Genomic DNA, 18,649 nt, shown 5'->3' on the forward strand with positions numbered 1-18,649 from the left:
TTTGTGTCAAGCTGTACAGGCAAGAAATCAGCTAGCTAGGGGGATCTCTGCTGTCTCTGACAGTGGCCATTTGGCCACTTCTTTCTGGATGCTGCTGGATGTAGGCAGCAGCCTACTTTGTGTAGCTCTGCTGTAGCTACGCAGACAGCTCTGCTGGTGGCTCTGTTGTGAGCAAGATTTTAGTGTCTGGGGCTGTCAGACCAGATGGAATTAATTTCAAATCATGGGAGAAATAGCACTCCCTCTATTGTCCCTCTAAATAAAGTAGCAGTTGTGAGCACAGTCACCAGCACCTGCCCCGTCTGGTCCTGAAGATTGTAAATGAGCTCTATCTATGAGATAAGTAATGGCACTTTTTTTTCTTGCCAAGATGTATGCAAGGGGAAGATCTGATGGGGAGGCAGGGAAGGAGCCAGGTCAGACAGCTTCGAATGTTGGCCAAAAAGAGCAGTAAACTTAGGACAATAACAACTGGTGCCTTAGCTGGCAGATTTGGCAGTGTGCTGGAGATGGACTGGTGCCTGGTGTGTAGTTGGTGCTGTGAATGTGCAGGGGGAGAGGACATAGCCCAGGCACAGACGAGGCCATGTGAGCCTTGGTGCCTCCCTAGGCTCCTGCAGCTGCCCAAGTGCCAAAAGCTTGCTGAGAACAGAAGATAGCCCAGAACAATCATGTCCCAGTAGGAGTTGGGAATTACCTCCAGTCCCCTATGGATATGCTTACTGGGAATTAAGAGTGTCCCCATGAGTTGTTAGTGCCTCATGACACAAAAGTACTTAGGGTCTAAATTCTGAGCTGAAATCAATGAGAACCTTGACACCCAAAGACCTTGATAGATTTGACCCTTTGTATAGAGTAACAGTTGCCAATAAATTCACATCACAGTTTGTTTCACAGCATCTTTGGTTGGGTAGATGAATCCTAGAAGACTATACTGCCTGCTTAAGATGGAGGACCATCCATCATTAGAAGTCTTCCAAGAGCAGATTATACCTAAGCCTGTCACAGTGACAGACTACAGCACAGACATGACCATGCCTTGGGACAGTATCTTTCCAGTCCTGTTTTGTTTTCTGTCAGTTGTTTTTTTTCTATTCCCATCCTTTCTTTCAGTATTATTACTGGTAGTTTCCACCACAACCTACTAGTAGTGAGAAAGTAGAGGCCAGCAGAGGCCATTACCTTTGTTGTAGACGTTGGTGGGGAGCTGGATATCACTGTATGTTGTGTTCACCAGCAAGTTATTGAAATGCTCATTTGGCTCCAAAATGAATTCATCTCCAAGCTCCACATAATTGTCATTTTCATCCTTCTCATTAATCAGGAGAGAGTTGTAGTAATCAAACTGTTGATGAAGACAATGGAAAAGAGAAAGGCAACAAGAGAGAATAAGACAGACTACTACCAGTACTGCCTGAAAAAAACCCACTCTTTAAAACATAAAAAAGGGATATGTGGAGAATTTAGGCTTCAAATAGGATCAAGAGTAGCAGCAAACGAGGGCCATTACCAACTGTAAAGTGTCAAGCTGCCCAAATGAAGGTTTCTGCCCACTTTCTTATTGTCAGGTGCCCACATGACTGAAAGCATGGTCATAACCGACAGCAGAAGAGCCACCTGAGAGCAAAGGGACACAGTGGCAGACTCCTGTGGTCCTTCAGAAGTATTAAGTGACTAGCCAGAGAGGTGGAATGACTCTCTGGGTCTGGCTCCCAGGTTGGCTACAGAGCATGCCAATGCTGACCTTACTTGCTCTGTCTTTTCAGCTGTCATTTACTGGAGTTAACTCCTGATGTACATCCAGCCAGGATTATCCCCTCACTCTGTCACTCCAAGCATCAGGCACATGTAAAGAGCAAAGGATAGAGCAGAAGGTGCTCAAAGACAACGCAGTTTTTCCCCTGTGAAGGCCACTGGGGATTTAGCATCTACAGTCACTTTAGTATCTTCAGGACACTCTTCACCCTTGGATAACAGATGTTTTAAAGATGTTTTTGTTGAATTTATCTGAGGGCAGAGGTTATTTAAAGATTTTTGTTCAAGCACTAACAATACTCAGGGGGTACGAATAGACTCATGCACCTCAACTCACCCATAAGCCTTACCATGAATGCAGCTGACCCAACTAGAATGACTGAATGTGATTCTTTAATAAAGAGGTAGGAGAGGTGAAATTGGTAGCTAGCTTGATTTCAAGCAACATTTTCATTCCCACCCTTTCCCAGAATGGAGAAGTATACTTGCAGGAGTAGCCTGTACTTCTGCTAAGCACTCTGTGCTTGTACTGTGGACAGTGGACTTCAGAGTTTTCACTCCAGTTCCCTTCACCAGCCATAATCCCATAGCTTGGCTACAACAAACAGTTATTAACAGAAAGCCAATTATCCAAATTGCTTGGACAGTACCAAGCTTTCACCTAATGGGAAGTCCTGACAAGTGGGTGTCTAAAGGGTAGAGAAAAGATGATGGGAGCTATTGAGAAAGATGGTGAGAAACTTGGCTCATTGGGATTAATGGTTTGCTGTGGGTATTTGTAATGGCATCCTCCTCATTGCTCATACACACTCAATTTTTAGCTCATTTTCCAGTTAAGTAACCCACAAAGTGCCAGCTAATTTGCACTAATGTGTCACATAATGACAACGTTGGTGTGCAGTGAACATAATGCCAATACCATCACGTAACGCCAATAACATCATGTAACCCAATGTCTTCCCAAATGTCTTCCCAAATCCTTCCTCACGGAGCCAAAGGCACTAATCGACTTGGTGTTACTAGGTTTGGGATATGCCAAGGGAGTCTCTTACTCACACTAGTTTCTAGGCAAGCTGAGTGTCCTGAAGACAAGGAAACTCCTAACCTGTCCAGGAACCTGAGGTGACTGGGTGCTGCTAGGCCTGCCTTTTGGCCAGGCTCTCTGAAGATGTGCGTCATATTTTGTCACTGACCAGGATAACCTTACCTCCAGTGAGGAGTTGTACTCGTGGTTCAGATCTGCGTCTTCTGCTGCTTCCACCAACCTCTAATGCAAGCACACAGAAAGAAAGAAGAGGGGATGTTGTGGAAAGCCCTCCAGAAGCTGTTCCAGCTGTATCAGCCATTCACACAGTTAGTGAAAAGACACACGACTGCCTCCTTCACCACAACACAGAGTCATGGGGCTATAAACTTCCCTCTTTCCCTCCTTTTCTGCTGACCTGTCATTCTGTGCTGCAACTTTACAGCTTGGAAGGTATATTCACAGCTATTTACTGCCAAGTATATTCACACCTACTTACTCCAGAGTCCCTACTAAACCCCTGAGCAGTCTTAGATATCACAGGACATATACAGGGACAAAGGATAAATAGAAACATGTCCATTTAGAGAAACAACAGCCAGAGATTTAATTTCATTTTCCATGAACCCTTCCAAAAAGCCATGGGAAAGGCATTTCAGACCCAGCCTGATGTCAGTATCTCGTCAAAGGAAAAGGCCTTGTGGGAGTCTCAGCCTGGTATTGTTACTGAGACAAAGACCATGACTTGATTTCATAGAGGGCTCAGCAATGCTGTGGCCATTTATAAGCTCTTACCATTTATGGAAGGCAATATAATCAACTAGTATTCCCCAGTATGATGCTTCAGGGCACTGATTCTCAATTGGTACAGACTGGGAAGGAATCCAGCTAAACATGTACATGTTTTCAGGGTTGCACAATCAGCAACAGTTTCAGCAAAACTACCTTTTGCTCCTGCACAAAGGATAAGGCAATCCAAACATTGGAAAAGTCTGGCTATGAATTTAATGTTATGGGCCAAAGCTCTGGGTTTAAATATGCCCACATTTCACTTTGAGATTCAAATGATGTGTTTCTGGATGACTTTTCCACATTAGACGCCTTAAACAGTCAAGGCTCTGTGACTACAGAAATATGCTTTTCATAGTGGGTAAATATAAGGGAATATGATAGACCCTTAGATGCAAGAAGTAAGAGGGGCCATAACGATTACCTGCTCTGATCTCCAACACAGCAACAGCTAAAGACCTCTTGCCACCTCCTCCACGCCTCCCCGTGTACACAGCTGAAAATCCAAGCACCTTCCTCACAGCTTGTGTTCAGGGGCTGCAGAAATTTCCCGAGCCACACGCACAACTGAAACAAGCTACCAGTCTTCAATGGCCAGAATGCATTATGCAATGATGAACTTTATTTTCACTTGTGAGAGGTTTTTTCTCTTTAAACAGCTCCTTTCTCCTAAAAGAGTGTTCGTTCCTTCATATTTATTCCTAGACTTTGTTTTTATCTTAATTCCTACTTTGGGCTGAGGGAGAAGCCAGCATTCCCTTGTCTGAACACCCACATCCTCCCACCAGTGTCTACTTAAAGCTCAGAGCGAGCAGCCAGCTGCACTAGCAGGCATTTGGTTGGGCAAGGAAGTCCTCATGCAACCTCTGCGCCCACACACTCCTGGTACACCAGGAGGCCTGCATCTACTGCTCTGGGGCTGACAGCAGAGAACTTCCTTCCCATAGCCCCCATGGTCATACCTCAACAGCTTCAACCTTCCTGCGGAGCATGCTTTCCATCTGCTCTGAGAACTTCTTCACCAGCTCCAAGCCATCCACCTCTTTGATCTTCAGAGTTGACTCCACATCTTTGTACTTCTACCCAAGGGAAAGCAGAAAATCTTGCTGAGCAGGAGGCTCATAAGGAGAGGGGTGAATCTATTATTGTTAGCTGGGTATTGTCTTTGGTGAAGAAAGATGTGTTGAAAGAACTGGTCTGATTTATCACCTTCTCCCATCTCTGCCTTTCCTCCCTTTTCACCCCATAATTTGGGTGTGTGCAGATCACTTGCCATAACACAAAGCATCTTGACTAAGTAAAAGCAACTGATCCAATTGTGAGCTGGTGGCTGTTGAGAACAGCAATGTACCTGAAGCTATTAGTGCCTACAAATAAGAGAGAAGCAGAAGGCCAACTTTTGAAAGCCTAATACACATTGTGCTTACATCCACAATAGCATTATATGCATCGCATACCTGAAATTTACTTAAGGCAGAGGGAAGGGCAAGGGAATGGAGCTGTATGCTGTCATTACATCACCTCCTACGTCATATGTGCTCTGGGGCACTAGTGGGAGAGATATGATGCTAGTGCATGTCCTATCCTCCCACAGTGCCATCATATCTGTAGGGTAACTTGTCAGGTCTACAGCAAGAAGGGTCTGCTCAGTGCTTAGGTGGGAGACTGCCAAGGAAAGGTCAGCAAGACAGTTATGATGCTACTTATTCAGCATGCATGAGCATGCTTTGGGCCAAAAGCAGCACAGAGGCAATTCCCAGAAACCAGGAATTACGATCATGGCTGCTTAGTGCTGTCTCCACTGGGAGAGATGCCATAACGAGGAGGATCTCAAACTGACAGCTTTAGAGATAACCAGTTTCTTCTGAGCATGTTTCATATAATCTAGGCATTAAAAACCTGAGAGTACTCCCAAACTGGGTAACTGTAATTTGCCTCCCTAAATCTGTCCTTTCAAGACTGGATACAATGGCCTTTATTTCTCCCTTTCAAAAAATCCTAAAGCTAACAGAGATAGACAGAAAGAAAGAGTAAAAACAAAAAAAAACAAAACCAAACCTGAAAAAGGACACAATATGATTAACCCATTTCAGAAAAGACAGAACCTTATCTCCCCACAATATGGAAGCATGAAGGCAACTGATTGAATTTCCCTGGTCCCTCGTCATCATTTCTCTCTGCAGAGTATACACATCCCCTCCATCTTCATGTTGCATTAGCACGATAGCAGCAATCTCAGCCAGGGCTGGACTTCTTGTGCTGGTACAAAATGAGGTGGTGAAAAGGGTAAGGGGATGGCAGGGGCTTTAGTGGCACTTTTGAATTTGAAGAAAGTGTGGGGGGGAGGACTTTGCATGTCTTTAGGGTGAGCAAGTGGAGTTCCTTTTGTTCAAGAAGCTCATTGACCATCCAGGAGGGCAGCTGAGCACAGGCAGAATAAGAAATGCCTTGAGGATGGGGCAGGCTGAGGAGGTCAGACAGAAATAGCAGCAGCATCCAGCCTGCAGCAGGCATGGCGGGGAGGCTGCTCGCTCTGTCTGACGTGATTAACAGCAAGGGTTTTACTGGATTAAAAACGCCAGGCCTCGCATCCCCTCTGCTGTGGCTGGGTAGCTGGGACGGGGGGGGGGGGGGAGGAGGAAGAGGTTGGGTTGAGCACAAAGGTTATAGCATAACCATGCTGCTGAAAGAGGGGTGTGCAACAACCCCCCGACTGAGGTCCCTGGCTGCTGACGAGACCACAGCACACATCCCAGCTGGTGCCTGTCCCATTTAGCTCCATGTCATGGTTTCGTCAGGAGGGAAGTGATCTCTGCCAGGCTAGGCTTTAATCAGGCCCTCCTCGGGGGGAGGAGGGTAATCTCTCCTGGGAAAGCTAGCGAAGGGGGGGACTGCACCAGCACGGGCAAGCACCCGCTTTACAAAGTGACCTGCCATCGGTTACCTTGGGTCATATCCTGACTTAAAAAGAACAGGGCTCTTTACCTCTCAATAAATATTTAATGTGCTTTTGACACATTGACAAGTAGATATTAATAGGGTAAAAGTAATCATGAGCAATCATGAGCAGGCTGCTAATACTGTACACACATCTCAGCCCCAGGAACTAGCCAGAGCTGGGAAGACAAAAAAAAAAACCCAAAACAAAAAACAGAACAAAAACCCCAAAACTTTCTGCAAAGTTGCAGTTGGCTTCGAGGAATACACCAGCTTTGAGCTCAAATCCCCTTTGAGCTTTTTTCCTACAAATGATCCAGCAAACCATTTTGTATCTGTATTGCTGCCACTAAAATCTCCTGCTATGAATGAATATTCATTGCAAGAGTTCCTAAGGGTGGGCAACAGAGTAGCACCTATGATTCCAATACTGCTACCAGACACCATGGTGAAAGTACGCAGCAAATGTCAAATGTTAACACAGGTGCTTGTAGCCAACCAAGATTAACCTGCACAACCTGAGTTTAGGGTTCAGGTTATCAGATCATTATAATTTATGGAACAAGTATCAGCTACAGGCTCGGGAGAACTGGCTGAAAGCATCTGATGTTGAAAAGGGGCCAAAAAGTTAACTCAGATTTAACAGAAAATCACAACATATTCATCTAGTACTTAGCATTCCCTTAAAACAGCAGGAGCGATTCATTAAGATTCTCCTGTTGCATTGGTGGGGGTGGAGATTTAAAAGTGGAATATCCAGGATTCAGTATCCTAAGTTTTATCTGTGAACAGAGATATGTCACCAAATATATTTTCTTGTTCCCACCTCCATGAAATTTAGCCCATTGAAGTACACAGTGTTGCATTACTCACTGCTAGTGAAACTATATTAAGAGCGCGAAAGACATTCCCTTCATCTTCACCCAGGAAAATGTCTTGACTGAACTTCTTCAATTTGTCTGTTCTTTAACATATAGTTATTTGTAGTGCTTTCTAGTAATTACACAGCTGGAGCCAAGCCCTGCTGTCCTTCCTCAGCCCTATCCACCAGGGAAGGCATTTAGCACTTCAGCTACAGAAGGAAGCAGGAGGCAATTCTCAGAAACACTTAGAATGCATTGTTAACACAGCAGAGAAGTTAAGTTTTGAGTCTGCTGAAGCTGATGGTGTTTCTGTCACTTGGAGGCAAGCCCCGAGAAGCACAGAACCCCTGTGGTATCCTCCTGGCATGGCTGCCCTTGGTAGCCCCAGGCCTTTGGTCCCTGCCCGGTCAACTCTGGCAAACAGACCTAATAAGCCACAGGTTCAAACTTTCTGTTCCTTAGCTCTGGGAGATGCTACTGCCCTCCCCCTACTCAGCCTTTCACACACCTCTTTACTCCAGCTGTATTGGCCTCAGCTGTCCTAGACCCCAGCCAGCATTTTAATACAGATCCCTCATCTCTGAGCCAGTTTAAGTGCAAAAGCTTATCTTAACCTCTGCTGCATAATGGTCAAAAGAATACAATGAATGCTGCAGCCATCAAACTAAAGCCACTCTTCAGCTTTTGCTACCTCTGTGAGGTTTAATTTGATGGTATGCTGACTGCTTCAGATAAGCCCAGGAGGCTCTCTTTCTCAAAGCTCTCTGATCCAGGGCAAGAACCTGCCCTTGTGGATTCAAGAGATGTCTACTGGTTCACCAGGACTCTGGGAACAATAAAGCCTGGTAAGAAATTGACCATTCGGGTTTGCAATGTGATGTTTGGGCTCTTCTGGGGGAAACAAAAACCCCAAAGAAAACCAAACAAACTCAGAGCCACAAAAGGAAGTTTAAGCTAAATATTGAAGAGAAGGTTTACATGCAAAACATTCAGTAACTGAAAAATTATGGCTCTCAAGGCAACAACAAGCTAGTTACTTCAAGCCTATAAGGCACAAGGGAGACATGAAGTAAAATATGAAAAGTGCTGTTATCTCTCAGCTTGCATTTCCTTAAAGGCAAAATGCCTGTTGGATTAAACAAGCACCAAGGAAAGAATTGTTTGAGCCTCTACACTGTCCTCCCCACCCTTCCGCTGATCTGCCCATGCACACACACACAGAAATATTTAATGTAGAAAAGAGGTAATAGCCCAAAAAGAGAAAGGTGCCTCAGAGCACACATTTGGATTTCCAGACTTGGGTGCATTTGGCTCCCCAGGCCTGACTTGCCTGCAGTCTGCACCAGTGTGGTGATCTACATAAAGCTATTTGGGGTCTGCCAAGGTGCATCTCATGGGGCATGAAAATGTTGCCTATTAGTAAAAGATCTGTCTGCATCTCCTGAAGCTGTCCTTCTGCAGCACTGTAAGTGTCAGGGATGCAGAGGGAGCCCTCCAGGATGTTCCCTGCTTTGAGACACTGATTTGTGAGAAGTGCTTGCTAAAGAAATAGAGGCTGAGAAAAGGACTGAAGTGGGTGCTGGCTGGTCCTCCCCTATTTCCCTAGTCCCAGGGAAATAAGGGGAAATGAAAGAGCTCAAGAAGTGGGACTTGAGGGTTGAAAGGTAAACCTGAGCTGTTTAAACTGCTTAAGTAACATTAGTGCAGGGCAGGACACGCATTTAGAAGATGAGTCTTTGCTGGAGTGTTAACAGAGCAAGGCTAGATCAAGCTCATCTGTACTCCCTGCTGGAAGTGGTGACAGTGACTCGCTGAAGGACATTTTCCCTGAGTCACGGGTGACACTGTGTCCCGCTCAGGGGTGTCCAGAGACTGTACAAAGTCCAATCAGTCTGTGCTGCATCCAGGCCCCAACACACGCAAGAGCAAACCAGACTCCTTCCCCCCCTCCAACAACAAAACCATGTGGACATGGACTTGGGCAGGCAAATGTGATTATTTTATAAGGCTGCCAGATCACCAGGGAAATATAGCTCTGCCTTGACTCCCCTTGACATGAATGCTAGATTGGATTTGGTTACCTTCAGGGTTCTTACACGCACAGCTGTCTCTTGACACCCACCTCAGTGTCACATCTGCCATCCTTGGCCTCCATTACTAACTTTCACAACACTGGTATTTTCAAGCTATCCCCTGTTCTCCTTAGTCCCACTGACTTTTGGACCTTAAGGAACATGAACTCCCTTAATCTATTAGTAGAAATAGCTACAGAAACAGTGCAAGTTGGCTGTGTTGAAGCACACCTATACAGCGTCAGACACAGAGACCTGACTATCAAATAACCCCAATCTATCTCCAGCCCGCTGGAGCTCCAGCACTCACCAGAGATGCCTTAGCATGTCACTTTGCCTCTAGCAATTATCACCTGGGGAACCCATGGAAGAATAGGCAATGCAGAAGCACCATCAAACCTGCCAAAAGCCAAACTTTTGCCTGCATCTATATCCCACCATAGCTGCCTCATGATTAGTGCATGAAGTACCTAGATTAGTGCTGAGAGGTTTTTATTGCATGGTGGCACATTCCTCCTAAGAAGAGCTCATGATCAGTATAGACCTTTGTGATGGATGCTGAAGGCCTTTCTTAGCCAAGCCTAGCAAAGGTGATGCTGCGTGAGATGCTCCCTTAAGAGAGGAGCACTGTGGGGAGAGGGAAACAGAGGGCTCAGCAGCAAGGCAAGAATCAGACAAGCCTAGAAGGCTTAAGAGGCAATGGTGGCTTGTGTTGAAAAGAATCAAAGAGAAGAGAAAAGGAACCAGATGGCCACATGAGGTGGAGAGGGGATGGCATCCCATCAGATGGGCTCCACAGCCACCAGGCCCCCTGAGCAGCACTTGGGAGGTGCTGATCCATCCAGCCCTGCTGCCGCAGTGCGGAGTTCACCAAGTCTGAAAGAGGAGCAGCCATTCAACTCTGACTTCAGGAATCAAGGTAACAGGGCAACTTCTCTACAGCTGCAGATGGGACCATTTATTTAAAACCCCTGGAGCTACACCGATAAAGAGTTTAGTGCAACGGTGCCCGTTTGGTGACGAAGCCAAGCAGAGCTCTGCACCTCTGGAAGATCACGGCTTCTAGGGCACCTGCCTCAGAGACCCTGTCCAAAGCAGAGTTTTAAAGGCACAATTCAAAGAATTGATGAGTGACTGGAGGAAGACAGATGAGGAAGCAGAAAGAAACAAGAGTGCCAGCTGGAGAGCTGCAGGAGGGGATGATGGGGTGACGATGAGCAGGTGAGTGATGAGTAGGAGGAGAGGGACTGATGCGCACTTAGGAAGGGCGGAGTGACAGGTCAGTGTGGAAGGGCATAAAAAGATCATCAGAGGGGAAACATGAAGAGTACTGTTAAAATGTATTTTTGAAAAAATGGGACAATTTAGGTGGTGTTTGGCCATGGCTAATGATAGCAGGAGAGGCATTAGGTGGATCCCCCTCTCCAGTTCACAGAGAATGGCCACAGGGCATCACTCCGTGCTTATGGATATGAACCTGCATGGTTTCGAAAGTTAGCTGGAGACCTGTGTGTTTTGCTTTCTTCTACCCCAGGGGAAAACCTTGGAGGGCTACATGGGGAGATGATGTGAAGCCAAGGGATCCCTCACAGCTTTTGCCTACCTTCTGCAAGAGGAGAGAGCCTGAATACTTAGTCACAATGGAGTACAGCTCCCCACCGAAGGCATCTGCCCAAGACTTCACCCTAAAAAGAAGAAAAAAAGGAAAATTGGTGTTGATAATTCAAAGTCAGCAGAACAGCTTACTTCTTCAGACAGGAAGATGGAGTTTTCGCTGATTTCTCTAAGCCACTATAATGACAGTGATAAAGTTTTCTCCCCAGACTGCTAGCCAGACAAGCAGTAAGGCAGGAAGCAAGTGCTGCTCTTGGACATTCTGCCCAGGACATTGGTCAGCAAGGAGAAACACTGAGTTCTGCTGGTCTCGGTCACTACATTTTGACTCATAGTGGAATTTGTCTCACCTAACTTTAGAGGTACAAAATCTGTACGGTTGGTCTTAGATATCATCTGCTTTCCTCTATTGTTATCAAAGTGAAATAAATAGCTCTTTGCAGACACCTATTTATCTTCACTGATTGCAGACGGAGCCTGGGGTGAAGGGCTAGACACCTAATGTCAAGACTGCTGAAGAGAAATAAGTGTCAGACCTGAAAGAAGTCTTCAAGATTCAACCCTTGGATTCAGTTCCTAGAGCTGTGTGGGGTAGAAACTAACAAGCAGGACGAATTCACTGCTCTCAGTGGAGATACTATGGCTTGATAATGCCAGACTAGATTATGCACCTCATCTTTGTAAAACACTACTTACATTTGTGCCATCCTGTAAATAATTGATGATAGCAATACCACATGGAGAACATAAAGATGTTGAAGAGCAGCCTGAACACCAAGCCATCCAAATCAAAATAGATGGCTCTCGTAATTGACAGGGCACTTCATCAGAAGTCTATTACATGATTCACATTAGGCAGTTCCACCTACATGCAGTTCCTTCAACAAGGATTCACTTAGGAGAGTTTTACTTAATGGAATAAATGGCCTTCTCCACTTAACCAGAGTACACTACTTATTTATGGGGTGCAGAGTCCTACCTATGACTTCCAGGAGATTTCTTCCAGTCCTAAGCAGACTTTAACCTCAGGGCCTGATTTCCCAGTGCATTGCACCACTTTCATGGCAGAATAATACACCAACATAGAGATGAGCTCTGGAGTAAAGCCAGCACAGCAATAGTAGAATAATCACAACAGCTAAGTTTAGTCTAGGAAAGCCTGTTTAGGCTCCCCTTTTGCAAATAGAGGCAAATAGGCAACTATAGGGGATGATTTGGAGCGTACATAAGGCTTCTGCTCTGAACTGCACCTCCCTCCACTGCCAAGAAAAGGAGTACAATGAGAGAGTGGGTGCCTTTTTTAATCACTCCTTAAGTGGCAATGAGATGTTCATTTCTAACTGCTGAGTGTGATCTAGCACCAGCTGAAGTCAATAAGAGCAAGGCTTCTCCCCCCCCCCCCCCCTTTGGGTTTGTTTTTTTTTCATTGTGCTCTGCATCTTATTTTGACAGCCAGAGCTTTTGTCTCTTCATTTCATTCTTAGAGGACAGAAGAATACGGGTATTTGCTAGGAGATATTTGCCCCATATCAGAGTTATTCTAGCAAGCCTAGAATAAAAGAGGACCCCACGGGATGCTTTTCTGTTTGTTGTCGTGACTAACATGTTCACTGAGGTATGAAGATCTCTGAATCAACAATTAACTCGATGCCCATCTGCTGCAGCTGGTATTACAACTTTTATGTATGAGATGTTTTGTGCTGATATTAACTAATATTCTCCAGTCTCCTCACCTTTTACTGTAGAAAGAGAGAACCCAAACATGAAGTTTGGGATTGTAATTTTAGCAGGAAGGTATATTTTCACCCCATTTTCCTCCCCCCAAAATTAGGTACACATGATCCTGGTCTTTCTGGTTTGTGCCGTGTCTATGGCTGTGTGTGTGCCCCTATTCCTTCCAGCCCTCATCCTTTTTCAATCCAGCAGGGTGGAAGAGTCTGTGATATAAATTTCTGACTAGTGGGTGTGACTGGGCAGCTTCAGCAGGAAGATGCTATTATTGAGGTAAAAGGTCTGCAATACCAACGTAGCAAGGAGCAGTCAGTAGAGAAGCCAGCCACAGACACAGTTTCACAGAAGACCCAGCCCTGCTGCTCATGGATCTGCTTGTTTGTGAAGTCCTTAAGTCCAGCATGGCTGGGGATTCTCCCCTTTCCTTAAAACAGGAAAATACAAGGTTGGATTTTAGCCTTTGAGGCTGTGGCAAAAGAAGCAAAAATGTATGAACCTTGAAACTTCCAGTAATAGCAGAGCTCAAGGAAAAAAAAGGTTGAGGTTTGTGCAATTTTGCAATTTCTACGTGGGTGCCCTGTGTGTTGGACACTCAGCCTGGGAGGGGTCTCCTAGCCCACCCAAGGCAGCAGCCTCGCAGCCGCTTCTGAGCTGCCCCTCTGGCTCAGGGCTGATATTTCTGCTGGCCTCAAAGCAGAGGAAGAAAGCGCAAAGGCGGGGGGAGCAGAGAGAGGGCCAGAGACTGGCAGCTTTGGAGGGCTGGTTGGAACGTTAGGGGGCATGGAGGAATGAGAGGGCACAAAGTTCCCAAAGCCCTTTGTGACAGGGCTGAGGAGTGGGTAGTTAAAAATATAATGCGGCATTTCATTTAAGTTGAAAAGGAGGCAAGTGAAGAGGCAGAAATATGCTGGCATTTACATATTTAAAAGACAATTATTTGCCAGGGAAGGGAGTGACCCTAGAGTACAGGGAAATTAAGGGCAGCCTGCTGAATTTAAATAGGTTTCCTTATTTTTTACATAAACAAGTGAGAAAAAAGGTCAGCCCAAAATTCATCAGGTTGCAGAGAAACTTCATTTGAAGCTGCTGGCTCCGTGAACTCAGGAGTAGATGTATAAAGACAGTAGGGGCAGCCTAAAGAGGCCATACCAGGTTGATCTTCACCTCACCCACCAGCATTTCCCGGCATTTCTGGTACCCCAAGAAGCACAGGCTGAGCAGCCAGCCCCAAATCCTCACCATCCTCACAGCACTCCTGCCCATGCCATGGCCAGTTGATGAGCAAAGCAGTGGCCAGGAGGAAAGAGGAGATGGTTTCCATGCTGAACTTGCACCCCAGAAGCATTGCTAGTAACTGAGCAGATTTTTGCACGGCTGGAGTTAAAGCTGAGTGAGCTTTGCAAAAATGGCAACAAACCAAACACAGTGCAGCAAAGCTAGGCATGACTTGGGGAGCAGCACAGGCCAACTTAGCCTTATGTCACTTAACTGTGATTGAACCCAGCTGGTGTTTAAAAGACCCTGTTTTTTTGTCCCCAAAATGTCCCCATGTAACCTATGGAGCAGGTCCATTTTCTGCTGATTTACTCCCTTTGGTCCTCTGGCCAATGTGTTCTTCTACTGAAATTTCATTCAAAAAGGGCAACTTTTGTGTTTTAGTTAAATTCATGAGCAGTTTCGAAACACCAGGGATTAATTCAGCTATTGGTCTGGTTTTGGTACCAGAGGAGAAAAGCTCTTTTTCTATTGTTTATTCTTCATTCTTGTACATGAATAAGTTCCAAATTGTGCAAAGTGACATAACTCTTTTCTCAGTAGTAAAGGGCTATCATATTATAACCAAACATGTCAGAAAAGGATTTGGTCAGAGATTGCCTGCCTGTAATCCCTGCACTTGTATTCAGTGGTGAAAACAGCAGAAAGGATGGTCTGGCTTCTTAATGCCACAGATTTCAAGGCTAAAAGGCCATTTCCATGTAGTATTTACCCTGGGCACGGAAAGTCAATTTTTATTTTGCATGGTTTGAAATTATCAGAAGTTGGATTTTATTCTGTGTAACCTCTGTGTCGTTTTTGTGAAACCCAAATCAGAAGCACTTTGCTGAAGGAGGGCTTGATAATGCAGACAAGAACAAAACTGGTGGCAAAATTTCCTGAGACCCCCCCCCGGGCAAAGTCAGCGCAACTCTTGGTAATCACGTGGGCTGTACTGGCAAGCACATCTGTGAGGGTCTCATTGGCAATTTTTGAATATAAAACATTTTCTCAGTCTCAGAAAAGGGCTTGAGCTGACTTTGGTCAGTTTATTGGCCATATCTCCTCCTGAAACCGGATGGCAGTGTTGTCTCCTCTCTAGACCAACCCACTGTCCTGTGCAGACAGGCCTATCCCAGCTCTAGAGAAGCTGCCCCACAACAACTTTTACCCACCGCAATGCTGACATTTTTAATCCTTAAAGGATTTAACTTGCCTAAATCAGCTTAACAAGGTGAAGTTTTTAAAAACTGGGTTTGCTGAGAGCTGTTAGCCTCCTGGTGGGCTGCCGGGGTGGGCTGTACTGGTGGTGGGGAGCTTTCCGGAGCTGCTCGTGCACACCAACATGCGTGGGGGCGTGGGTGCCCTGCAAACCCACATCCAAAAAGCTGTATCAAGATACCCTGCATGTGCACTAGCACCTGGACCCAAATGCAGTGCATGCACAAAACGTGGCTGTTTATGCTTTGTATTGCAGCTCAGCTTTTCATTCCTATGCTCCAGAGCTCTGGGAAGGGCTATTACGCCCTTTGTAGTAAGATGGAACAGGGACAAGAAAGAAAAGGTGCTATGGCCTCTTTCTTCTATTTGGCCTCCCTCCGCTAACATCCCCTGACATCTGCACGCACAAATAAACACGTGTGTGTGTATTACCCAGGCTGTGTATGTGTGCACGAAGGTTTTTTGCAGCTATCAGTATACCAGGCCAACGCTAGCGATCAGAGCTTCGGAGCTGCAAACCTTGCACTGCATGATCTGGATCTCGTGTATATCGAAGAGATGTGTCTTTGCTCAAATACCCTGTCCATATGCCTGCCACGGCCAGATCCTGACCAGTGCTATACATCCCAAGGTGTCCCCGGCAGGCTGCAAACCAGCAGCCTCTACTGGGACGGCTCTGCTAAACTGGGGAGCTGCTAAACTGGGACCGCTTACATCTGCCTCCATGACTGAATCTCCACAAGTTGCACCAGTGGTGGGGTTTTACGAACATGTCTTTAAACTGGTTTTGCCTTCTGCCGCCCAGTGCATTAAGCAGAGCATTAATAGATGTCAAAGTGCTTAACTAAAGCAGATGAGTATCATTGCTCTCTGCTTGACGAACAGGGAAAATGAGGCATTGCATCTGCGCTAGACCTGGGAACTGAATTTGTGGTTCCTGTGCCCGTGTCCTCTTCCAGGAGCCATCGCCACCATCGTAAGGAAATGCCACCCCCTCCGCAGCAACGTGCCCCCTCTGGAGGAGCCTACACCCACAGTGCCCGCCACCGCCGGGGAGGCACTCCCACCTGCCTGCCCATGCCCACGGCATTGCCCACTCCACGCCAGAAATGCCCCACGGCAGAGCGAGGGAAACACTTACGTCTCCAGCGGGATCTTCGTCTGGGCCCTGGCAGAAGGCAGGAGGCAGAAGAGCCAGAGCATCATCCACGGGACAGCCCAGGGCCCCATCCTCCACATGCCAACCATCAGCAAGGGGACCGGCCGGTGGGATGCGGGGGTTCCCTGCTCTTCCTGCTGCCCCTTGGGGGGTCCCACACAGCCCCTGCCATGCTGCCGGGCTGGGTGCCCTGCCGCTGCGGGGCCGAGCCCCGGGGTGACCCTGGCCGCCTCCGCCCCGGGAACGTCGGTCCTGCCGCCGGGTGCCGTCAGGGGTCTCCGGTGCAGGGTGGGCGGCCAAAAACCCACCGGGGACCCTCGTCGGCAGGCACCCACAGGTGCGGTGCGTCTCTGCGCCCCGAGGAGCGGCCACGCGGGGAGGGAGCTCCGTGCCGGGAGCCGCAGCGGCTACGTAATCCCCTGCCAGCCCCTTAATCCCCTCGCCAAGCAGCAACAGCCGCAGATTTAGGGAAGTGGAGTGGGATAAAATCACCCAGGATTACTCTGATTCCTGAAGACGGGTCTCGGCTTCTCCAGCCGGAGGTCAGGCTGTGCCTGCTTTAAAGGGGTCGCATCCACACCCCCCGAAAAAAACCCTGACCTTTGATGTCTGTCCAGAAGGGCCTCCCTGTCGCACCGCAGAATGCTGGTGGGTCGCTCCGGCAGGTCACCCCAGCACCGGCTCCTCCCCACTGGGGACCTGGGGTTGGGACCAGGAGCGTGGGGCATGTGGCAGGCTCCAGCAGCTTTGTGCCGAGGTTTGCACAGCTTGGTGCTGAGGTTTGCACAGGACCGATGAGGCCGGGCAGAGCCGGCGCCTCGGCAGCATCCGGCGCAGGTCCTGCCGAGGCACTCATCCTCCAAGCCATGTCTGGGGACCTCACACAGGCAAGAGGAGAGGAGGGCAAACAGGCAGCAGGAAGCAAAAATGGCATGAAAAAAGGAGTCTGCTGGTTTTAACAGATCACTTCCTAATGTGAGCGATTATTTATTAACAGTCGAACCTTTTCATTTGGGCAACATTCAGTTGAGATTGCCATCCCCTCATCTGTGTCTGGAGACCAATGACTCAAAGGAGCCCAATGGCTGAGCTTGATGAATAGCAGCAAGTAGCAAACTGCACGCTCGGATGAGGGGCACGCTATATAAGCTCATTATTGTCACGAAAAGTATGAACTATAGATAGGGCAGCGGAAAGATTATAAATGACTAGAATTACAGTTTGACTCTATGGTTATGAATTAACCCATTTATTAGAGTATCTTCCAATCATCTTTTGCACCTTTATAAATGGCTTATTTAATATAAAATGCAAAGCCACGCTAGATCATTAGGTTTCTTGTACAGATGTGGAGGGGAAAACTGGCTGCCAAACACTGAAGTAAAACTAAGGCACTTATTAGCGATGTGCTACTGAGTGCAGTGTTGGTGCCGCACATTAAATGGGATAATAGGAGTGGCAGAGGAAATACACAGAAGGGAATAAAACCGTGAAACATGGAATTAGAGGTTAAATTGCGTGATGAAGAGGCTGAAAGCTCAGGGTGAGCAATTAAGTAATTACAGGAATAACTCACCTCAGGATAGTATAGTTTTGTCATTTATTACAATCTTTACTCCAGACTGAATATCTTTTTGGAAGTTACAATCTTCTTCAAGCAGAGGTTGTGAGCCCGAAGGGCAGAAATTTCCAGATGATATTCTTAAGTCTGTGCAAAGGGTTACACAGGAAGGTTGAAATGGTTCTTTCTGACCTTAAAATCTACAAAAAATCAATTTCTACACACACAAACACTCTAGAGACAGTGCCTTCAGGGTACCACATGGCTCTACAGCAAATGCTATAGACAGCATACGAAGGCAACAGGCAGAGCAGATCTGGATCTTAGTAATGCATTTCTCAAATGGCCAAAATGTGCTATGGGGGCTCTCACCCTGAAAAGGGGTACATACAGACCCAGATAGCCCCAGGGGGAATCTGGAGGTGAGGACAGTACAGAGAAATGTCTTCCTCCCAGAAATGCTCATGGCAGACACAGGGTGCAGTGTGTTGCCCATGGGAGCAGAAGGAGCTGGTTGCCTTTCCCCTGACTGACCTCATGCTGCTGGGACCAGGGCCCATGGGGATGGGCTTCTGCTGCCTCCCCCTTCCTCTGCAGCCTGAAAAGAGAAGAAGATTGCTCTTAGGGGAGCTAGGAAGACTGATAATCAAGGTCTCATTTCTCCGTGTT

General features: G+C 46.9%; 1 protein-coding gene across 1 annotated transcript in view; it reads right to left on the minus strand.

The window, feature by feature from the left end:
- The window catches only part of CACNA2D4 (calcium voltage-gated channel auxiliary subunit alpha2delta 4), a 130,819-nt gene extending 114,311 nt beyond the window's left edge, over positions 1-16,508 (minus strand). Inside the window, exons 1-5 of the mRNA XM_075051148.1 lie at positions 16,402-16,508; positions 11,044-11,125; positions 4,531-4,647; positions 2,963-3,022; positions 1,183-1,345 (exon numbers count right to left, since the gene is read on the minus strand). Coding sequence (XP_074907249.1) covers positions 1,183-1,345; positions 2,963-3,022; positions 4,531-4,647; positions 11,044-11,125; positions 16,402-16,508 — 529 coding nt within the window. The remainder of the gene's footprint in view (positions 1-1,182; positions 1,346-2,962; positions 3,023-4,530; positions 4,648-11,043; positions 11,126-16,401) is intronic.
- Positions 16,509-18,649: the final 2,141 nt, after the last annotated feature.

Source organism: Buteo buteo, chromosome 19 (genome assembly GCF_964188355.1).
Source record: "Buteo buteo chromosome 19, bButBut1.hap1.1, whole genome shotgun sequence".
Lineage (NCBI taxonomy): Eukaryota > Metazoa > Chordata > Aves > Accipitriformes > Accipitridae > Buteo > Buteo buteo.